At 40.4% G+C, this 23,786-nt stretch overlaps 3 protein-coding genes across 4 annotated transcripts; 1 reads left to right on the top strand and 2 right to left on the bottom strand.

Annotated features, from left to right (window-relative positions):
• Positions 1-69: 69 nt before the first annotated feature.
• Positions 70-2,275, bottom strand: LOC128310530 (DCN1-like protein 1). The gene is made up of 3 exons (XM_053047190.1): positions 2,137-2,275; positions 1,358-1,942; positions 70-1,270 (listed from the first exon to the last, which is right to left on the bottom strand). Exons 1-3 carry the CDS (start codon positions 2,137-2,139, stop codon positions 884-886), a joined length of 975 nt encoding a protein of 324 aa, XP_052903150.1. The 5' UTR covers positions 2,140-2,275; the 3' UTR covers positions 70-883.
• Positions 2,276-3,028: 753 nt separating this feature from the next.
• LOC128299312 (uncharacterized) lies at positions 3,029-23,650 on the top strand. Of its 2 annotated transcripts, XM_053035233.1 has the most exons (11): positions 3,029-3,511; positions 16,109-16,711; positions 16,789-17,098; positions 17,637-17,708; positions 18,584-18,819; positions 18,925-19,010; positions 19,096-19,535; positions 19,604-19,850; positions 19,936-21,027; positions 21,099-21,763; positions 21,857-23,650. In XM_053035233.1, the coding sequence occupies exons 2-11, from the start codon at positions 16,468-16,470 to the stop codon at positions 22,875-22,877; spliced, it is 4,413 nt and encodes a 1,470-aa protein (XP_052891193.1). In that variant the 5' UTR covers positions 3,029-3,511; positions 16,109-16,467; the 3' UTR covers positions 22,878-23,650. The 2 variants fall into 2 exon arrangements, with proteins under 2 accessions (XP_052891193.1, XP_052891194.1); XM_053035234.1 differs by lacking the exons at positions 3,029-3,511; positions 17,637-17,708 and adding an exon at positions 15,011-15,073.
• On the bottom strand, positions 13,377-14,666 carry LOC128299313 (60S ribosomal protein L19). The gene is made up of 3 exons (XM_053035235.1): positions 14,621-14,666; positions 14,017-14,123; positions 13,377-13,932 (listed from the first exon to the last, which is right to left on the bottom strand). The coding sequence occupies exons 1-3, from the start codon at positions 14,623-14,625 to the stop codon at positions 13,430-13,432; spliced, it is 615 nt and encodes a 204-aa protein (XP_052891195.1). The 5' UTR covers positions 14,626-14,666; the 3' UTR covers positions 13,377-13,429.
• Positions 23,651-23,786: the final 136 nt, after the last annotated feature.

The following is a 23,786-nucleotide window of genomic DNA, read 5'->3' as shown; positions in this document are numbered from 1 at the left end:
TAGTAGGTACGCAGCATTTTTCGGATTTTGCGAAACGAGAAAGAAAGAATAACTGCATGACAAAAGGGATACATTTGTAGCTTAATTATTGGTGTGTAATCCATTAGTGTTTAAATCAATGTTATGCAGAATCTAGCTTCTAGGTAAATTTAAAAGTTACCCTCAAGTTTCTCCAGGTTCATTTTATGTTCTACGTTCAATCTTCCTCTTCTACTATGCCTTCACCGGCGTATATTTGCAGTTTGCCGCATTTTCAGGGATGTAGCAAACCTACAGAAAAGAAAAATATACAGAAAATCAACAGAACTACCAAAATTTGCATGCCATTTACCAAAGGATGAAACGTGAAAGAAACAGAAGACCGATGTACACATATTACGTCGGTTCGCAGATTCCAACTGCTTAACAGATTGGACATATATCATCAATGATCTGGCAGGCCTGTGCCAAAAAGCCACGATGGTGTTCTATTGAATTTCATAATATAACAGACGTTGAGGGTGAAAATGAATGCACGCAGAACGCTCTCATATGTAATCAAATGAGATGCGATCGCATGAAAAATTCCAGCTGACATTGACCAAATTTATATTCCACTTGTTGTACACGGTAGGAACCAGCCACCGACACGACGAAGAAAAGCGTTTCGCGATGCACTGTCACATTTACATCAGCGCCATGCATCAACGCTTTCCCACCCATTTAAAATGGGCAAATTTATAGCAAAATGATCAAAATATGATGAAAAAATTTATGCGGCACGCAGCTGAATCCAAACGACAAATACGAGGCAGTATCGGCGAAGGGAACGTAAGAGAGACTGTGACTGACTGCCCTCACACTGCCGGCTAAACAACTGACTGATGTGATTGATGACGTGACTCTAGTAAAACATATTGCCCGTGCTACCGGCAGCCGTACCATAAGGGCTAGATCGGCTGCCACCGTACGGGTTGGTCGTCGTTGTTGTGGAGGTTGCCGTGGCTGCACCAGGAACGGAAACGTTGCTCATCATTGCCGAGGTGGATGGGACATGCTGCATCAAATGCGAGCCGCTTCCGATGCCAGTTCCACTGTGGCCACCGGTGGTGGAAGTAATAACTGACGGATGGGTTACCTTGTTCTGTTTCAGGCACCATTCGACAAAGTCATCGATTAGCACCGGCCAAGCTCCTTCGGCATCGTAGTTGGACATGCTATCGTCAATGTAGGTGGCAAAATCTAGTAACAAATTCCACGTATCTTTCGGAATTGATCGCTTATGGTTTTCCTGTAATGTTAAACACAAAAGATAATAATATAAGATGCTAATCGTTCCGTGTACGCTTCAAGCTTCGTCCCGATGCTCAGTACATACCACCAGAAACTTGCACCACAAATCTAGAAATTTGAACCGATCCTTAAGTACAATATTCCAGTACGCGATGGCCATTTCTAGATCGAGTCCCTTCTGGCCCGGGTCCTTTGCGTAATTGAAGGTGAATTGATAGAAATCTTTGAACCGTCCCGGGTCCTTCAGCTCCTGCTCGAGGCGCGGTAACTTTTCCTTTAGCTTCTCTATGCTATCAACACCAAGATCGTAAAACCCGTTGATGAACTCGTGCCGAGCGAACTCACACTGTGCTTCCGCCTTGAAGCGCCAAGCTATGATCAGCACCAGCTTGGACTCCGGATTCAGATGCAGATCCTCTAGAAATCGTTCCACTCCGTCCGAGTTGATTTTGTTCGGGTCCGATGGATCACGATACACGCTAAACAACTGTTCGATTTTCTTCTTGTCCAGTTCGCGATAGTACAGGTCAGGGTTTTGGAAGTATGTATCGCAGGACAAGTCGAGCTTCCATTCATTATCCTGTAAGCATCGGATGGCCGTCTGCTCTCCCGTGTGTGTGAGTGAAATGAATTTGTTTACCTTTACCTTCTGGTTGAGCTTTAGTTTGTTCTGTAAAGCGAAAATAACGCATAAGTGGTAATAGTCGCACTTTCGCACACTTGTCACACTTGAGAAAAGGGTAAATCATTATATTTTTCGCAACACGGAAAACATACAGTGACAACATTATCGAAAACATGGGTTTCATGTTGTTCTGCCCTGTGCCGTTCGTCGTAGGTAAACGGCGATCTCCATAAACTTACCATAGCTTTCTTTCAGAAGATCGAAGTTCAACGTGCACACAGTATAAATGGGTTTAATAAAATTTGAACTATGTTTCGTAGTTTTTAATATTTTCTTTACACGAACGTAATGTAAACATTAAGCCAAATTGAACTATCTGGTGACAGCTGAAAAAACGACCACCTAAAGGTGCGCATACACGACTACCCAAATAGATCCACAACTTACGCACGAATTTGACACGTAATCGATCAGTTGAAGTTATTTGAGTAACGTTGTTTTATGTTTAACAAGCACTAACCTCATATAGCACATAATAAGCAACACATATTAACTAGTTACCCAATGCAAAGAGTCGTTTATGAGCTTTAAATGAAATTGATCCGTTTGAAAATCGATAATATGCGTACAATGGCTGAACAGAGCCTGCATTTGACAGAGTTGTCAGTGCTTGTCGATATCGCGACCGTATGTCCTTACCTGAATGTTTTTCCAATTTCGAGTCGTCCAGTTCCAAACTTTTGGTAGAAAGTGCGAGTTTTCAATGTTTGTCGTATATTTCAGTAGAAAAGTGCACTGTGATTGATGTGTAATTATAAAACCGAAACACCTAGCGGGCACTGGTAGTCTGTAGAGAATGGTTCTAAATTTCGCGCTCATTGTTCCAGCAGTTTATTGTAATCCCGTTGCGTTGTTGCCGTGGGTAGAAGTGTGTAAATGATTGAACAGTTGCAAATCGTAAGCATAGCAAAGATTCAATCCGTAATCTGCTAGGTTAAAGAGTGAAAAAAAAACCTGCACGCAAGTGCATTTGAGTGAGCGTGAGCAATAGAAACGTAAGCAAAGCGCATAGACAGTGGCGAATGTTGGAGCGAACACGCTGCAAAATGTGAAGTTTCGTGACACAAACGCACAGCGATTGCTCTGATTCGTCGTTTGGATGTTTGTCCGATTATTGTTATGTATCTAGTGTTTGTGCAGTTGATTTGCTGTGATTTTGGTTTGATGTTCGATTAAGCAAAGGTAGCAAAAGTGTGTGGAATAATACGTGTCTAGTGTTTACAAGTAGGGCGCTATATCGATCATCTGATTTGCTGAGCTTGATCTTGAATCTAATCTGAGCATGATTTCTGCCTCAGTGTGTACATGTGAGGGGGCTGGAATGTGAAGAATTAATCCGTCGAAAAGAAAAAAATAACAACACCGTCAGTATGTTTAATTAACTCATGCACGTCCAGAGCGAATTTTGTAAGGAAAAGTGCTTCCAGTGGACCATCGAACAGAAACCACTAATAAATCGTGAATATTTATCGTGTACCGTGAGCACGGGCTAGTGACATGGTTCCTGCCTCTGCTGCAGCACAATAGCATGGAGTGTGGAGCATAGGCCAAACGGTAAGTAGCACGCAAACCTATGCCAATAACTACTTCCTTTACAATGTCCGCACGCATTTCCGTAAAAAACGGTGGAAGTGCGAGTAATGGTGTTGTCCGAATCCAGCATTTCCCTCCGCGAATATTTCGGGATTGAAAGGGTGCGACTTCTTTGTTTTCACCCCTGGCGCTCTGTTGGTTGTACATTGGTGCTCTGGTGAATATGTGTATCGCCACACATACACATACACAGTGGACAGCATCAGATGTTTGAACTAAACATGATGGGAAAAGTAGGCTAAATACTGCATTCTTGCCGAACATTGAACAAGTGCCGAGACTGTTACTCCCTTCTCGTATGGCAGCGGGATATTACTATCCAAGTAAACACAACCTGTACCACGGGAATGGTTTTCCAGCATTCACTCATTTCATGCCGTGTGCAAATAGTTCTTTTCGCCGCCGAAAGGCAATATCCTCGCCATAATTGTCGATTTTCTTACTTGGCAGCTAAGAGGAATCGATGAAATTTCGTAGCCAAATATGTGGCTATAGAAATAGTTGAAGAAAGCGAGAGGAAAGCGTTAAAATGAGTTGATTTTCCTTTTCGATTAATGTACCGATTGCCTTGAAGATTATTGAAAATAGAAATGATCGAAAAGAAAAATGAAAATGTGTAAGCTGGAGTTTCGTGGTAGTTGATGATAAAATTGATGTTAATGTTCGTTGTAGCATAACTGATCCTAAATGATTTAAAAACATATTTTGTAGACACAGTGCATAATTAGTTGATGTTAGAATGCCTCATTTTATCGGTCTAGTTTGCATAAACCGATCTATAATTCGTTCAGTGCAATATTGTGTACTATTTCACGTGTTTTACTATTTATTATTTTAAAGTTATTTTCTGAAGAAAAGGAATAAAAGAAATTGCTGTTCGAAAGTGAAATGCTCGGTTATGTTTCACGTTTTCTCTATCATATCAATGCAATATTTTCCCGCTTCCCTTTCCATGGTTAGGTTTCACTTTTTATTTCGAACCTTGAAAAAGCATTGACGCATCAAAAAGATGCGTTTTAATAGCTGTATGAGCTGTAAAATATGTATGTACATGTACATGTACATGTAAATATGTAATATGTGTGAGTTTAAAAACAATTTCTTCTCAAAAATGTAACGCAAGCAAACACCAATGGGTAAACTAAGAGGGAATTGAACAAATATTTGTTAAGTTTAAACTAATAAGGATAATAACTTCTTTTAGAAAATTAACAATAATTAGCTAGTCTACAAAGACATTTTAATGCATTACATGCCGGGTGTACAAAGTTTTAATCCAAATGGCATGACACCTCACAGTCTTTCTAGAAATGACCCAAAATAGGGGCCAGAAAATGTTTTTATTTGGCCATCTTCAGGAACTTATGATATCTGAGAAACAAAAATTATTTTCTTTCATATAAAATTGTTACTTTTTCTCTATTTTCTTTGTGTTTTGTTCTCAAATATGTTATTAAGCTTGTCTATTATCATTTTAACACAAATCTGGAAAAATTTGGACACTACGAAACACTACTCAAATGACCAAAATTAACCAATTAATTACAAAATTTTCGAAATTGTACATTAAATAGCAAGGATACTTCCAAGTACCTTTCCAAACATCCATCACAACTTTTGGAGGGATGGATTTCCTTTCAAGTGGTAATCTTTTCCACTTCCGGCTGCTTTTTTTTCGTGGCGCAGTTAATTCCTTTAAATTATATCCTAACCATGACCGGCCGCTTCATTGCAGAATAATTTTCTGTTGCCTTCAAACAAACCTTTTTCATTTAGATCTGTGTTACATCCGCGCGCATGGCTACAAATCCTACGTAATCCGTTATCCGCTAGTGATACGCTGCGTTGGTCTTTTCATTTATTTGACAATTATGATGGCGATATATAAAAAGAATTTTATGGAATCATGCATCCCCATTCATGCTCATGGTCGGGAGCTGCATCTTATCGTACTGTGTTTTTTGTCTATGTTGTGTTGTTGTGTTGTAATGTTTGAAATTAGTCACAAGTTATAACAAAACTATTGAATGAAACTGAAGCGAAACTTAACATAACAATTTGCCAACTTTTATCTGCAAGCAATGCTGTTTTTGGGCCACTTTTGGGAAGCTGCGAATTTAAGGTTCGCAATCAGTCAGCGTCTCGTTGAAACGATTTGCACAAATTCGGAATGCTAATGATGTTCATCCGTTCGTCCATTCTGGTACTAGGCACCGCGGGTTAGGTATTATGACTGGCCAAGAATCACGGGGAATCGGTTTGAAAGCGGACGATACACTTTCCTTCTTGTGGTTTAACTTGTGTGTTTTTTTTTCTCTCTTTTTAAACATTCCTTTCATTGTCGAACGTCCCTGACCAAGATGACCCCGTGACCTTCCGCAGCGGATGCATCAAGTTGGATCGTTTTTTGGCTTTGAAAATGCTTCAAACAATGTTTTGGAATTTCTTTCTCTCTTTCTTACGTTTTTCCTCCTTTCGTGTCTACCATTGTCTATATCGTGTTGACTAACTGCTCAATTGGCCGCAGTATTATTTAATGCTACTGGAAGAGAAACTAAACCAGAAAGAGAATAGGGCCATTTGAGAAGCGTAAGCGTTTGCTGGGTAAGTGAGAGCACATTAACGGAAAAATGGCCCAAACTACCAATGACTTTGATTTTATCACCCAAATCATTTTAAAACAATATATTTGCTTTTCTGTAACGTACATATTTAGTTTTGACGTTACGTTAGCGTTTTATGTGACCTTGGAAACGGGAGAACATAACCGAAGCTGAACTTGAGACGAAACCCTGTACGACGTGCAAATCTGTGAAAGATGATCAAATTGGTAGTAACATGAGAGAAATGAATACACAATGAGGTGTTAACACAAAGAGAAAGTGATCGTCACAGACCACGTTAAATGTTGATCTTTGGGACGTCGCAATGTTTGAATGATAAATTGGTTCAACGATTATTTTTTGTTAAATTATTTCAAAAAACGGCATGTTATACATCAAAACAGTCAACGAAATATGTTAAATGCCTAACATTATTAACTAAAATTCTTTACTTTATTAAAAAAAAAAGAATACGATATGAGAGGGTTAGAGTTATGAAGTTTTTTGTTGTTGTATCGTTTTTTATTGCAAATAGCAGAGCTAATATGTGTCTTAATTTAAACCATTTTTACTACATCACTTAAAGAAGTTTAAAAAAAATCTCCGGTTTAAAAAAATACACATCTCATGTTGTTTCAACGTAATTATATCCATTGGATTAGAGTTTATTTTAATTGTAACAAAATTCTTTGCTTAAAGAAATAAATTTCTTTCTACTACTTTGTACGAGTGTCAACCTGACCAGGAAAGAGAAATAGCTTTCAGAAAAGCTTTCATTTATCGTATGCTCTCGTACAGCTATTGTATTGTCAGGATGATGATGGAAAGAATGCAGCTACCTTCTGGTAATTTTGTTCCGAAACTCGTTCCGTTCCTGCTGTGGAACAAATGAACCTAACTGCAAAAAAAAAACACAAATTAGGTTTATAGGTTAAAGGTCAGGAGCAAATGCTTGCAAATACGGCAAAGAGCAGTAATAAATGTAATAAATTAAAAAAATAAAAGGTTTACAGCACCATGCGTTTTTATCGTCTTGCGAAGATTATAAACTTAACGTTTACTTCTGTTACTCTTGTTCGAAGTTGCAATGGAATGTAAGCAACACTCAAACTGACAATGTTGTGCCCACTTTTGATCAGTGATCTTATGCAAAATCGTAACATTTTTTTTTAGAGAATTTCGGATAATATTGTATTCCATTCTTATGGGCGATGGATGGAAACTTTAACAAAATCCGCTTATAATACATTACCAGGGCCGTTAATGGTTGTAGTTGCGATCCGTTCGAATATTACACCCTTTTATCTTTTACCTTCTTTTTATGACATTTTTTGACAAGATCTCTCGATCATGACATAACGATCATTTCCTCACTGCTGCAGTTTCTTTGTTTCAATTTCATCTTCTGTGTAATGATGTTTTCAAATAATAACAAATTTGAATTCAAAACTTTGTGTGACCCCAAAACTGTTAATGAATTATTATTAACATGTTTAATAATGGTAACAAATATGTGAATATTTTATAGTACAGAATTATTTTTATTTTTTCGTGAGATTATATTCAATGAGCCCTCGTTCCGTTCCTTTACGAAAAGAATCCTTAACGGTTCGAAAAAAAGGAACTTTCCCATAACTATTTTTTACTCTTTTTCTTAGCATTGCCGTCATAATACAAGGTGATGTTGTGTATTATCAAAGAACGTTAATAGCAATGGAGTTTGTTTTATTTCTTCATTAGTTAGCCCAATCTCACCTCTTGTGTGTATTTTAAAACCCAGTATGATCTGAAAAAATGTTCCTTAAAACAATCAACATCAATTGTAAGGCCCATTTTCCCATTTGAACGACGTGCGATAATGAAAAATCACTTCAACGTGAAACTTCACCGTCGTGTTGGATACCTTCTGACCCAGTACCAGTTCCAATTTCGTTCCAATTTGTGATCATATTATACGCTTGTAGCTCTATTGGAGAAAATTATTATTTTCAATTACAATAGCAAAGCAAAGGGATACTCACGTTGCAGCGCTTTCGTTACGTTACGTTTGGTTCGTCATATCAAACGGACAACATAAAAATCTGAAGTTATTGTGTGCGGACATTAAATATTCTATTCTGGCCAAAAATTTGCCTGGCCGGCCTCTATTAGCGAGGCAACAGTGTCGCGAAAAAACCGATTCAAATGAGGTTATAGTAAAACATAACGTAGTGGTGGTGAACGTTTTGGTCCCGGGTCCTTATTCGAGGCGGGGAATCGTGCGTGGTCAGACACAATACCTAACGCTTCGTAATTCGTAGGCCATGCCTTCTTTGGATGCTACGAACACCGAATGGCACGCACGTTTGTCGTACCCGCATAACGAATGCAGGAACAGAGCGATGGGCTTGAGAATTAATTAACGGGATTATTTAATTCTGGAATTTTCAAACTCACCTCAACATTAAGCGAGAATTGTTTATTTAGGTTACCGATGGTGTTTGTGTATAACTAAATAGGCGTGAATATAGAAATGTGCTACAAAAGAATGCAATGCGGAAAGTTATGGTTGTGAATTTCCCTTATTTTCACTAATAGACCACAAATAGAACAATATCAGCGAGAATTATGTTACGAAGCGAAAAGAAGCCAAAAGAAGGTAACATTAAATTACGTTACAGAGATTTCAATAAGAATTTTGTTTTAAGTTGGCTGGATGGGGACAATACCGGATTCCATATCCGATCCATATTGTTCCCTCCATAGCGAGAACTGACTATTCTGCTACATGGTAAAATCATGTCTATAATAAGTCTATCACGGCTGGCAATAATTTCGTTTTCTAGAAAAACTTATCGTATTTATTGATATCGTATACGTATACGGTTTTATGTACCGTATCGTATTTATTGATTGATAAATATGACTCTTATTTTTTAATTGTAATGTTGCAAAAGTTGCAAAGTAGAAGTAGCAAAAGATATATTAACCGATATGCATAAGATATGCGATGAAATGTAGCTAATCAGAACGTAACAAGTTTATAAAATTGTTGCACAAATATTTTTAATTAGAACGTATACAATTTAAATACAACTCAGCAAAATTGTTTCCTATAATAAAACTTCAGAAAAAATGATTTTGCAGTAATCAAATCTAAGTTAAATTATCGCAAATTTACTAACCGTTACAATACAGAAATATGCATATACAAAATAACAATATAACCTAAACTATATAACTTCATCCAGAGTGGTTTGAACTCAGACTGAATCCATGATTTGGAACCATCAATAGACAATTTATTAAAAAAATGAAGGTAGTTGTCTAACCCACGTGCCATATGTTTGTAAAACGTTTTCATGTAATAGACTATGATTTCTTACCTTGTTCTATTGCATTTGTCTACCTTTAGAGTAACAACAAATACCTTTCACTAAATAGATCGATGCTGCCGTAAAGTGAAGACTTCTTTTCCTCAAGCATTGATCTAGAGATGATAAAATAAATTTTTGAAAAATTCCTCAACGCTCGTACTTTGCTGATCAGCTGGCGTGGTTCGACTCTATTACCAATGTTTTTATTTATGCAAATCGGCCGTGTCGTATAGTTAAAATATATTGTACTCTTAATCTAAAGTCGAATTCTGCTTAGTTTGGAGATACCTCCTTCTACGACCAGGTGATGAATTGGTTCCATGAAAGGTGAAGAATTGGTTGAAAATACCTGTCTTTGTCACATACAAACATTTGTTTTTAATTTATTTTAATGTATGTATGTGCAGAGAAGGAAGTCAGCTCGGTGATTTTGAGGTATAAACGAAATTGCACCAGGATTCGACTATTACGCGGAAATTCGAGATGCGTGGATTTTTTCCGGATTAAAGCGGGCCGCTATAATAGCGTATCTCGGAGACTGCCTGTACTTGCTACAAGAGAGCGATACGGTGGAGATGTGATACCCGGCATGTCGTATGATAAACCGGAACCGATACCAGCATCGGTGTTTTAAACTAAAAATAGAAGTCAATTAACTGCTTTAAACCATGTTTCATCTATGAAAATACGTTTCTTTTTTTCTGCGTGTTACTTTATTTCATAAGAAAAATATTGGCATAATTATATAAGATATTGGGTAAACTGTTTTTTTTTCTTTTAAATGAAAGAAGCAATAAATAAAGAGCAGCGAAGCAGATTAACTCTGAAACTATGAACGAACGCGGATTCGATATACGCGGATATTGGCGGGATTGTAGCGGTCCGCTATAATAGCGTATCACGGGGACTGCTGGCTCGTGATAAAAGAAAAAAATAGTTGAATAACATCAACTACTACTCGCGCAGGCATCATCAACCCCGGACTGCGAGAGTTCGACAACCTCTTTGGTGAATAGATGATATTTTTCCAAGCAATTGCGCGTCCTTTCTGGAAACACCGCAATGGGCCTACCGTCGCGACTAGAGACATTCTATGGTTAGCTGCCAGAACAACAATGGGTGGATTTAAAAGGAAAGCGGCATCATCTGCCCTCGACGAGACACTTCCGTCCCTTCCACTTAACGGCAGCTACGCAAGCTACTACCACACACCTTTAGCTTTTAATGTGTGTTGGCTCTGTCACTATCGGTTGTTTCCGTCGGTTGCTGCATGGTGTGCACGGCAGCCACGGGCGGCGGGTAAAGGCTTCTGGTTTTGTTTTATTTCCCACCAGCACTATTTCCGGGCGTAATCTAGTCAGATATGCCTGCGACTAACTCTTTTCAATGGTACACTCACTTTAAATTCTCCACTGCAATTGTTATGGGAAAACGAGTTGCAGGAAAAGCGGAGAAGCAACAGATAAATAAACAGTTCTTTTCCCTGGAGTTTCTTTTATTCGGAGCAGACCTCCGGTGCGCGGATCGCGTTCTTCCTGCAGCGCAACATAGCTGAATTGTGTTCGGCATTGTTTGCGAAAACTATTCATGTTGGGTGTTGGGCCAATTCTCTTTTTGGTGTTACATGCAGACATGTTTTTCCTTCCTGTCCATTTCTATTGTAGGAAAGCTTCAACAGCTTGTTCATTCTTAACTGTAGTCACTCTATATTTGCACAGTATCAAGGGTGCTGCAATAGCTAAATTTGTTCAACTCGTTAAATTACTCTTAAATCATAAACCTTCAATGCTTGCATCTTTGCACTCAACGCAATACAATAATTGATCGATTGCTTTTTAGAGGAAAGTAGTGCAATGTGCTACGTGCATCGTTGGAATGAGAAACAAGTGTACAGTTTTGCTCTACCACTTTATGGGATGAGCTTGTATGACGGGTTGTATACGTGTGGATTTGACCCATTTAATTCTTCTTTATTGGCGTAGGTTCCATGAATAGCTTTACTTATCCTTTTGCAAGAGTGAGCATACAGCGTTAGCGGCCACTGCCAGCGTCCAAGATGAAATCGTTTTGTACAATTTGACGTTCTGGAAAGTTGACCGGTGTGTTTGTCGGATGTAAAGTGAATAGCACCAAACCTACTTGAATATGCATTCTTTCTGTGTCGCATCCCAGATTGAGTGGCTCGAAATCATTCATTCCGCTAGCAGCTGTTTACACACCGGTTGACTGGATTTCTCATTTAATTTTTGAGTTTATCAACTGAGGAAGCAAGCAGCTCCCACATTGCACAAGACGGCTCTCCGGTGATTTTACCGCTGCTACAGCAGCAACTGGTGTGGTCATAATCATGCTGAAAAGGAAACTGAGTGTATATGTGTATGAAACTTTGTTTTTCTCCATTTTCCACCATCGGCTGACCTAATTTTACGCGGGGAACATCGTCTTGCAACAGTGGAACGGCAATGGAAGCGCACTCCAATGCTGGAGTGGGTATGAGAATTCCATATGCTTTTCGATTATGGTACGAAAATTCTCCTGGGTTTTTTTTCAGTTTTTCTTAGCACATAGACAGTGAAGCCTTTTAAGGCAACTAATTAATAGAAACATATGAACGAGAGCATGGCTTTTCATTTCCGGTGAAGCGAAGCGGGTTGTTTTTTCCTATATGAAATAGGATTTTCACCAGTTACGATTGTAATCATTATCAATTTTCTTAACGCACAAATCATGATCAATTTTCGTTATCATTTTCCTACATCAAACTTCTGCTTATTAAACTGAAATCGATTGAAATCGAAATCTCAATCAGATCATTAGAAGATGTAACAACTAAAAACCATCTCTAAAAACTTTAATTATCATTTGCTTTTACTAAGTAAATCATTCTATCTGATTTAGTGTGTCAAAATTGGTTTAATAGTTGCCGCATAGGGTATAGCCGAATTAATTCTTCATAAATAAACATATTACTAAAGACGAATTACTGATATCATTTCGTCGCTTTCATAATCATCAAATAGGTGTTGCTACATCTTTCGCCCATAGTATTTATCATTTTGATCAATTCGTTCTTACAAATTGTCTCCTTTTTTGGGTGGCGTATTTAAAGAGTGTAATACTTTTTCAATGCAAATGCTTTTCCAAATTACTTATCTACCTATCCGAAGGTACAACAACAACCGCTTCGTGGTCTTGGTCTGCTGCAGATGTCCTCTAAACTGTTCACGCTCTAGTGCCGTCGTCTACCATTTCAATATCCCGGCTGTTTTGGCAGACGCATCAACACCCTTACTCTATCGCAATTTAGACCTAAAACGCCTCGGGCGAATGTGAACGAACTAAAAGAATTTTACGGATTCTGTTGTCGGGTGTTATTTTCATGACACTACACATTGTCTACTCCATTGTCACATACACATACGGACCCAAAAATCTAACTGAGCATCTTTCTCTCGAACCTCATTAAGAGGGTTTTGTGTGTTTTGGGCAAAGTGCATGTATCAGAAGCGTGTTTGAGTACGGACAATCTGCTTTAGCATTGCTGAAGCCTGTTTTTCAACAAACTGACACATTTTTTTAAGTGACACAGTTGAATTAAGTTGTCGATCAACCAAATACCCTAATGCAACATTTTAATTAGCGGCTGGGATAATTCCGAAATGTCCTTTGTAGGTGGTACATTATTTGAGTTTCTGTTAATTGTTCTTTTAAAATTACAAATTAACCGAACTGTATCAATTCCTGTTTTAGCAGATGCAAGCTCTGTAGACCCCATTTAATACTATCACCAGCACCAATAACGAGCATTTCTTTCTTTTTCTCTTCACTTCGGAAAAGCAGTACCCACCAACACAATACACACAGATGTTCACATTTTCACGTTCCTCGAGTTGCCTTATAACTGAGCGAGGATGAATGGTTTATTTCTTTCCAGTAGCCGCAACATGCTGCGCAGTCTCCTCTTCCTTTGCGATCGTCTGTAGAAGCTCCTGACGTTTGGTCGCAATGCGTTCCTCGCGACGACGACGGGCCTCACGAACCTTGGTACGCTTGGCTTCGGCCTGGTCGCTCAGCATCTTGGTACGAGCCTTCTCAGCCTTTCGCTTGTGGATGTGCTCGATCAGAATACGCTTGTTCTTGAACACGTTACCCTTTGCACGCATGTACAGGTCGTGGTACAGGTGACGGTCGATTTTCTTCGCCTCACGGTACTTTTTCAGCAGGCGACGCAGCACACGCATGCGGTTCATCCACAACAGCTTCTGCGGCATACGGGCATTGGCCGTACCCTTTCGCTTACCATAACCGCAGTGACGGCCCTTGCGACGAGCGATCGTGTTTTTGCGCACACGGTAACGCGAGTGTACCACCACGGGCTTCTTGATGATCAAACCATCCTTGATTAGCTTGCGAATGTTTTGTCCTGAAAATATCGAATGGAAGTAGAGTTATCATCACACGGTTCAGCAGCACCAAGGTTGTTGAGTTCAGTTCAGTCGCTACTTACGGGAATTGGTGTTTCCGATTTCATTGATTTCATTAGGATCCAACCACACCTTCTTCTTGCCGCATCGCATAACCGAGGCTGCCAGCCTCTTCTGAAGCTTGAGGGAACTGTAAAAACACACAGAAACATAATCTCGTTAATAGGAATGTTCGTTGGTTCCCCGCGGCTTCCGGCATTTGCAAAAATATTCATCTTTGCCACGTCCATGATACATTGAAAACACTCAAGTGACGAAGAGCCGATTGGATAAAATTCTCGAATCGAAACGATAAAACACTTATCCGCTATCGTTATCCTCTATTTGATAGACCGACATTTTTGTGCCCATGTTTTGAGCAAACAATCACCGGCAGGCTCATGCTACTGTCCGTCGCTGCCAATTGCAACACACTCGCAATACACCGGACGGTGAATCGATACAAAGACAGACGCGCCACATACACATGTGATTCCAGCTAATTTTGCGACACTTTCTTCGGTGCTTTTCGAGCTGCTCTTTATCCATTTTCTGGCTCCATCGGTTCTCGGTCACTTGAGCTTTGTTTTGCACCGGATAGTTTATGGAAAAATCGAATTTTCGCCTATTTTTTGGCAACTTGCGCACCTCATGCTGCTGGTTGTTTCCTCGGATCGAATAGAAAGAGAGTTGCAGAACGCAGAGCGGAAGCTCTTCTGTCATCGGCCCAGCGCCATCTGCCGGGAACGCTGGCTGTCAATGTCACGAGGGGTACGAAAGTCGTTACGCGTATTGGGCGAATGAAACTGAACAAAAAACTGCGTGTTATTTTCAGTTTTGCTTGCATAATTCATTACAATGATACGAAACGTGTACTTTCAATGATTGGGTATTATTTTTGACCTCGAAAAATGATGAGATGTTACTAGAATAAAATTGGTTTGCCTGTTATACCAGTTGCGATTGTTTGGATTTGTATTAGGTATTGCTCCCCTACCCCTCGGATTTATCGTATTTTTTTTTGCAGTCAGCTGTCAAGTCGTTGATTTTCTTGTTGGAAGGAAATGTAACAAAATCAATGGGAAATATCCGATTTAGCAGGTGATTATCAGTGAATAATAAAAGCAATAGTTCTTACACATTTCCATTGCAAGTGATTACGGTTTTTAAGAAGTTGAGCTGCAGCCTAAAGAATCTTTATTGGTATTGCTACTAAAGAATCTTTTCGACCTAAATCATTTTTGTTTTATGTACATACGCAGATATGCAGATAACGCAGCTGTTCCCTCATCCAAACAAGTAAATCCTTTTTGTTTGTACGCGGGAAAATGGTCCGTAGTTTACTTCTGGTGCTTCTGAAGTAACTTCTGTGATCGCGTTTTAAAGCATTGCCTTTGTACGAAAAGGTTCCCTTGTTAATATGGCCTTAAACAGATTTGCTTGTGAGCCGTTGTGAATAAAAAAGTGATAATAATAATGCTGATTGTTATTAAATAATTGTGACTTTACAACACTGGGAAGATCACAAACAGCAAGGTGTTAAGTATGATACTCTAATTCTTAATGCCATTAATACATACCATAAAAAATGTTATCAATTAAGCGATGTAAATAGTTAATTGTCGCTGCTAGCTCAAAAAGGCAACCAAAACATATTACCCCATAGCAAACCATGCACATCGGTATAGTGGGTCACCCAAGGTCATTCAAAGCGTTTTTTATGTTTAAAATGCGTGTATCCGTACTGTAGAATATTGCGTGCAAACTGCAGAAAACAATGCATCAATAGTTAGATCACCACCAAACGCTAATGCAATCCCCTTTCCCTTCACTACTTAAGATGGACATGATAGAGTGTTGGGCCGCAGGCAGGAATGTCTGCTGCAATATCGGTGTCATGCTTCTGGAGTGTCTTTTAGGAAGGTTTTGAAAAATGTACTCTCCGTTGCATTATTTAAGATTATTTCTGTTTGTATGTATATTATATCACCACACTCCACCGTGCAAATGGGGCAATCAGTACGTAGTCTATCAAAACTATGACTTTTGTAATTTAAACAAAATAAAGAATCCATAAGTATTCAATTTGATTTAATATAATTTAAATTAATATTCTGTTTAATCGTCTCTTTCTAGGTTCCTGCAGCTCATAAATGACGATGATTAGGGGATCTTTATAGGATCAACTCCATTGCAGATGAAATTAGTTGCGGAATCGCTGCAATCATTACTACAAAGTACAAATGTCTGCCATCCGTCAATGTGACGATTGCCGTTACTATCGCTACTGCCGCCGTCATCCACATGGCCAGAGCCAGCTTACCATAGTATTGTAGCATACATTCCAAACCAGCACAATTTATGAAACCGAGTCCATCGATCATCATCAGCACGGTTGAAGTTCTCTGTACTCATCTGCGAATAGTAAGTACACAACGTTTGTTTAGGTTGATTGTTAGAAAATACGAAGTGAGAACACGCCAACTCGAAAAAAGATGGTCCTCGATACGGTACGCAACAGTGACAGCTCGACGGCAGCAGCTGCCTTTCGCGGAACTTCAAATAGTGGTACAAGTGGACCGGTGTTAGTGAGGCCAACCTCTCTTCAACCTCCCGAAAAAGAGCCGGTAAATTTTCAGATTAATCTGATTGGCGCCCCACCAGAAGTAGAACAACTGATCGAACACATTAAATCCGTTGCTGAGCAGTTTCTGTATCACTGGAAAACATTTCCCATCAGTGAGTATTCACAGCAAACGCATGTAAAGACCGACTTAGATTAGACTAACGTTTCACATATCTCTCTTCTGGTATAGATTTACCTACCCCCCTTTCGAACAGTCCCGGTGGAGGTGTCGGCAATGGTGGGGGAGGAACAGCTGCCACAGGGGGTGGTGGAGGACAGAGCGTTACCTCGCTTTCAGTTGCAGGAAGTGGCGGAGGAAGCAATACCAATATACAACACAGCACTGTCGCTACTAGCGGAAATCGAAAAGCTCGCCCAATCAACCTCCGGGATTTATTCATTGCGCCTCCGTTTGACGAGCTGGACGCAGTTGCCGCAGATGGTTCCGGAGAGCCACGTCTGTTGACCAATGCTCAGTTACGTTCATTGCGTGAACGTGGGTTAGTATCCATCCTAGTTTGATAGATTTACGAGAATACTTGCTTAAATTTTTTACGCCTCCCATTATTTGTGCTTTTGGTTCCACAGTTTTTGTCTATAACTCAAAGTTTCTAGTGCGTTATTTATTTTTATTCTTTTTTTGCGTCATTCGAATTACAATCTACCTTTTCAGTTGTAAAGCGCAATTTCAATTCAATTCAGTGGCCGCAGAACAAGTGATAAACAGATTTGCCGATTGGTTGTTGGTTACCCGTAAACACGTCTATGTTTTATGAAATTTTATTTGCGTTAGTTTGTTTTTTGTTTTCTCTATTAAAATGTCTTGCATAAATAGTTGCAGTTTTTTCAGAGAAGTATTAACATTCATCTGGCCATATAGAGTTTATGTTTAATTGTTTAAACGGACCACGAACACTTTCACATGAGCTCCAAATTTCCATACATGTATTCCATCCAAACCATACAACATGTGTCTCCCATCGTGTAATCATGGAACTAAACAGCACCAAAACTGTTTGTAAATATTTTCATTGAAAGCTTGCAAAAGGACAAATTTGGGAAACCGAAGAAATTGAATTGCGAACAATTGGAAACGATTCAGTTCACTGGGTAAATGAAGTCGTAATAATAATGTTGTTTTCTCCCTCCGTTTCATCTATAGTATGTTTTTCGTACAAATTCTTCCCGTATAATCGTGCGATGTTTAGTTTTCCTTTAAAAAAAACAGACTATCAATTTGATTGTGATTACCATGCTAAAAAAAGTGTATGTAATAATTTGTATAGGAGCATTCTAAGTCGATCGTATATGTTTAGCCATCAATTTTCGAATAATCCGATTTGGCTAACCGCTTGGTTGTTATTGTCTGATATGTTACTAGATGTACCGAAGAGTAGGACTAGTTGTGTGAAGTATTTATATTCTTGTTGAATACTGATAAATGATCTACTATATTTCCTTCAACTTATGTTTGTGGAAAAGTGCAGCAATGTGAAATCGCCCATCTAATGCATCTTCCTGTTGTAATCGCTTCACTGTAGATGAGTTGTATATCTGTTGGTGAATATAAGGAATCATTTGACACCGTAGATAATTAGTCTTCGCTTTTATATATTTTCATTAGTTATGCCTTTATGCTCTTGTTTCTTTGTAATGTACGAAAAAAACACTCGATAAAATGGGTTTCTCTACCTATTACTTTTAACCAGGGGACTTCAGAAAACGAACATGAAACGCTCCAATTATCAAACATCAAACATCACATTTCATTAGCAGTGTGTCTTCCTTGTAGCAATAATGTGTTTGTAGCAGAAAACAAGCTCAATCTGTTTTAGTCAATAGAATATGCGGCGTTTGCAATATAGTTAAATTATGTGTGTGTGTGTTCAACGATTGTTGCATGTGTATTTTTTCCATATGCATTTTATCTGTCTAATTGATAGTAATAATAATAGCCTTACAATTTTGAATTACTCTATTTACAGGGTATTTGAGGTGCCAAGCTTGAACTTTCCGGGACAGGTTCATCGATGGCAATTGTCACAGTTTCTGCAAAAAGGTTCCGAGCGAACACGGGATTCGCTGCTGAGCGATCTGGCATTATCCGCTCGTTTTATCGTCATCACTGCCAAGGGACGCTTGACCGGCCATTTCTTTTCCGTTGCCCATGCTTTTCGAGCATTGCTGCAGGGATTCATCAAGCTAGTGGACATGATTGTCGGTAAGTAGTTGGCATTTAGTGATACACTGTTTGTATGAGGATTGTAATGTTCGTTAATGCATTTATGGATTATATTGTTTCATATATTCTTTTCTTATTCAACAGGTGTTCCCTCGTTGCTAGCGCAAAACTTAGATAACAAAATTAAAGAAGAACGTTGTCGATTTTTGGTAGCAGAACTAGTTTGTAGGGTAATTATCTTACGATGCTTTAGTGACGAACGCTTTAATGATTTCTGCTGCAATAATTAATTATTTCTATCTCTCTATTTGTTAGAGTGAGTACGAAGACTGCCTAGATTCGTTGTGTAGTTACGTGCGCCATCAGCTACGCCGAGCCACCATGGAAAAGTTTGATGTGAACTGCAACCAAGCGCAACCGATTCCTTATCTATATGTAACCCCTAAAGGGCAAGACATCGATTTGCGGCTTTTTTCCAAGGATACCATGCGTCGAGCTTTACCAATACTTGTGGGCATCCTAGAGAAGGAAACGCGCGGTTGGTTTCTGCACTTTCGTGAACGTTTAATTGCGGAACTGCGTGAACGAAAAATGACCGACGCCGAAATTGAGGAAGAAGTAAACGACGCCGTTATGAAGGAATATCTGCAACGCGTATATACGTCTATTCTCTCGAATGTTGAACTTACCGAATTGGGAGAAAACATACCCCAGCTGCTTGTGCAGCAGGCTCAATCGGTGGTCATAATGCACAAGTAAGTATTAGGTAGAGGGGCGTTGCAACTTGCATGATATATATATTTTTTTGTTCGTGCAACTGCAGAGCGGTGGATAAAATACAAAAAGAACTGAAGAAATCTCGGGAGGAAATGGAACAAACGCTCCAAGAGCAGCATCCCGTACTATCGCGGGTCTATCCCTGGCTACGAGCAAAATTAAATGCTGGTGAGCAAGCCAAGCTGTCCAAAATCACCTGGGGTGCCCATGAAGAAGCATTGCGTGCAGCACAGAGGCTCAATTTACATCAGACGGTGTATTTTCTCAATCGTGATCTAGCGTTCATGAAGGAGGTAAACAATCCGTTTCACAGATTCATGTAGAGAGTCGTTAGTAAAGCTTTCAAATATTTAATTTTCGATTTTTCTAATTTTGCAGCGTGAGCCAGTGTTACTAAAGGAACTGAAAAATGCGAAAACACCGACACGCAACTTTCAGTGGGCGTGTCGCATCTGGTCTCCCAAGTCGTGGATAATTCGGCGCAGCTTCCAGGGACACTCAGAAGTGGTGCCGACCGTGATCTGCCAGCAGGCCACTTCAATTGTCACGCCACGCTCTGACCCGAGTCAGCCAGTATTCTTGGTCGAGAAGGAGTTGATACGCTCGACAAGTACCCGGTGGCCGATGTGGCGCTTGCTGAATTTATTTCAACGCACCTGGACCTGGACATGGAATATTATGTTCTTGCTCGGTGTCATCGTACCATGGTGCAGCCCGCTCGGGTTGCGCGCTCTATTCTGCAAAAAACCGTTCATGGCCGATCTGGAGTTGTCGCAAGTCAACGGTACACTGTTTCCACGCAAAACCAGTATCACACAGACGATGTTTTCGCGCCTGATGGAACTGTGGCGCCACATTTCGAAAGCTCGGACACATTTCGAAACCGAACCGGACACGGGTTTCATAGGAAAGGGCATGACGCGCCACTTGAATCGCTTGTACAACTACTTCATAAAGGGCTTTCTGGGAACGTTAGTGATTTTGGTACTGTTTCCGCTGCTATGCTTCGCCGTTAGCGCATCAAGTCTTGCGTTAGCCGTCATGGCACCGCTCTGGATGCCGTTTATCACAGTTACACTGCACCTGTACATGATGCTGATCTACGATTTGGACTGCCCCGACGAGAGCCGGCGCAATCGATATTGTATTTTTCTCGAAGCAGTTGGCTGGAACATAGGCATTCAGGGACTACTTCAACCGCTTGCAGCCGTACTGGTAGCATCGGTAATTTGTCCGTTAGTAGCGGTGCTGGTGTTCTTCGTTGGCATTGTACGGTACTGGGTGCGTCTGTTTTGGGATGCGGCTACATTTCACTTGTTCATCAAAAAATGTGGACGCGTGCCGGCTAGTGACAGCTTTGCCGTTCGACGGATAGCGGGGCCAGGTTTGGCGTTGGATTATTACTTTTCGATCAAACCAGAACAAGCACTCGCGGCATTCGAAGCTAAGATGGAGCTAGATGAGCTGCAAGTAAGTAGAACAATAGATGCGACTGTTATCGATATGACGATTATTGGTTGGCTGTTCCCTATTCTTGTCAGGCATATCAACACTCCATGGAGACTATCATATGTCAGCCGCAGAAGGACTTTAGCCAGTTTGTGGAAGCATGCTTTGGACCGTTCTCGGCACAGCTGTCAAAAAGTGTTGGTCCATATCGTCAGCTGGAGCGCGAAGGTCAAGATTTGATGACATCACTGCATGAAAAGCTAGAAAAAAGGCGACGTGACTTACAGACGGGACTAACGACTGCGGTGAAATCGCGCATCAAGCTCAACACAATGGAACTGAAGATCGTAATTCAACAGTCAGCGTATATGCTAGAAAAATTCTACCCATCGCATGTGATTGCCCGACTGTCGATCAGTGAGGAGGAGTTCTGGGATGCAAAGGGTCTTTCGGTGGGTGATTGGGCCGGTTTGGCGGGTATGCTGTACGCTGATATTTTCAGCCTAGACTTCCTGACACCACTGTCCGACACCGACACACAGTTCAAACTAGAACCACATGCACAGCTCGATTTAAATCGGTACAACGAGATGGTACAAAACACTAGCGACATCATGGGTATTAATGGGCCTGATTTGTTGGGCAACGTTTATGCACCGCGTGGTAACATTCAGGTTCATTCGCCATACTTGGAGGTTTCCGCATTCAATCCACGTTCTCGTGTAATGATTAATTCACGACGAGCGGAAAAACGCAAGTAAGTAATATGTGTTTTTTTTTTGTTATGAAAGAGTTCCATATTGTTTATATCATCACTTATACGGTCAAATACCTCTCTGCTCATTCACAGCGACACATCGTCTTCCGGATTAACAGCACCGCGAGTTAGAGCACGTCGTTCCCCAATGCCATCGCCGAAACAAAAAACTCAAAGCTGGAAACCATGGAAACGAAAACAGCAACCAAAGCACGCAGCCGACAAGATGCTGATTCCGCTACCTATCCCGCACCCGGTGCATATTGCCATATCAATTTACAATCGTGACTCGGACCAACCGATCCCGATTGAGTCGGAACTTTGTTGGGAGATACTGCGCTCGATCGAAGAATGCCAGGGTGATCAGGAGGCAATCGTGCGCTTCCGGGAGCTGGGTGATCGTATCGATGGCCACAATCACCACCATCATTCGCATCCTAACCGGTCAGTAGGCATCAGTGTTGACGGGCTGGCCGCCATCGATAGCAGTATTGATTCGCTCGACTCACAGAACTCGTCGAACTCGGGGACTAAGGACAGTATGGATATGATTGCGGGTGCTACGGAAACGCTACCGTGCACTAACCGCGAAGTAACGATCATGATGCCCTCACAAGCTCTTGGAGTGGATGACGAAGACGACGTTACGAACGACGGTAATGGTCGTGGACGTGGTGATGTTGGTATCGACATCAATCAACACGGTACCACCACCAATACGACCGTAGTCATAATGCCATCGGCAAATGGTTCCGGTAGCGTCACGACGACAACGGTAGCTACAGTTGGGGGAGGTGCCGGTGGTGCTATAACACCGTCGTCTAACACCACAGCGCCGACACATTTTCATTGGACGCTTCGGAATTGGGGCGGTGGAAATGGACAGTCAGGAGCGCAGGGTAACCGTCGGAGGAATACTAGCTACACGTATAGCAGCACCACCACTACCAGTGGAGGAGTAGCAGGCCAGTTAAATAGTGGCAGTGCCACAAATTCGGCCAACGATAGCCAACTAGATCAGATTCGTGTTGATCTGGCTAGCCCAGAGGATATTTCGCTCGATACAGACAGTTCTCGTGCGATGTTCACTGCTGCCTACGGCACTTCTGTTTGAACATGCTTTGTTTTCAATTGCAAGGCAAGAGAAGAATCCATGAAAATAGCATTGATTTGATGAATTTCTTATATTTGCCCACCTCTGGCAAAGAAAAACGAAATTCATGTATAGTGGGGGAAAATGAAATGGGGAGCAGTGACAGCATTTTAATCATTGCTGCACAAATTCCTTCGCCTTTTCTTATTACTGCGAAATAAGAATGCTGGGCAACGTACGTAAAATTTTGTTTTTTTTTTAATTAACGTTATTTTTAATTTTATTTACATCACCTTCACCAACAAACGCTCTCTAACGCATGCTATTTGTTCCTGTATGCTGTACTATAGAATCACACCCAGTGTCGATGCAGGTATACTGTTGCATATGTTTTTTTCCTCAATATAGCTACCATTAAGTGTATCTAGTCGCATTAATTTACATTCTTTTGCTTTTGTTACGTTGTGATTTGTTTTACCGCAGTTGATGCTACTCATCTGGTCCATGTTTTTTTAGTTTTTTAAAGTTCGTCATTACCTAATTTGACGTTAACAGGACGTCTTTTGCATTTTCCTTACCCGCTAAGGAACGATAGATGCTAAATCGTAGTAACGAACGGCTCGAATCATAATGGTGGTAGCAAACCAAAATAATGTATTCTTTAAACGATATATCGATCGAAGCGAATAATCGATTCCTTCACTCCCGGTTGCTTATGTAACTAACGCGTAGAGAGCTGCAATCCGGCTGCTTCCAATTGAGCAATTGGATACACACAACCAGTTGACTACAGTTTGAATAGCATGACATTTGTTCAATTTAACCGTTTCTTAACGAAAGTAAGCCACATACCGAAGGAGCAGCGCAAGAAAAGGGTAGAGTTTTAGATCATCGGATATATTTTTGCACTATTTTTCGCTCTTCCCTTCT

This window comes from Anopheles moucheti, chromosome 2, assembly GCF_943734755.1.
Source record: "Anopheles moucheti chromosome 2, idAnoMoucSN_F20_07, whole genome shotgun sequence".
NCBI lineage: Eukaryota > Metazoa > Arthropoda > Insecta > Diptera > Culicidae > Anopheles > Anopheles moucheti.
The sequence above is the reverse complement of the archived record's forward strand: the minus strand, read 5'-3'. Positions and strand labels throughout refer to the sequence as shown.

Bases quoted from the DNA above. Each gene is read 5' to 3' on its own strand.
- LOC128310530 (XM_053047190.1), bottom strand. The intron at 1,271-1,357 runs GTATGTACTGAG...TTAACATTACAG, and splicing joins TGTGGTGCAAGTTTCTGGTG to GAAAACCATAAGCGATCAAT.
- LOC128299313 (XM_053035235.1), bottom strand. The intron at 13,933-14,016 runs GTAAGTAGCGAC...CGATATTTTCAG, and splicing joins AATCGGAAACACCAATTCCC to GACAAAACATTCGCAAGCTA.
- LOC128299312 (XM_053035233.1), top strand. From the start codon at position 16,468: ATGGTCCTCGATACGGTACGCAACAGTGACAGCTCGACGGCAGCAGCT. The intron at 16,712-16,788 runs GTGAGTATTCAC...CTTCTGGTATAG, and splicing joins CTGGAAAACATTTCCCATCA to ATTTACCTACCCCCCTTTCG. The intron at 19,851-19,935 runs GTAAACAATCCG...CTAATTTTGCAG, and splicing joins ATCTAGCGTTCATGAAGGAG to CGTGAGCCAGTGTTACTAAA.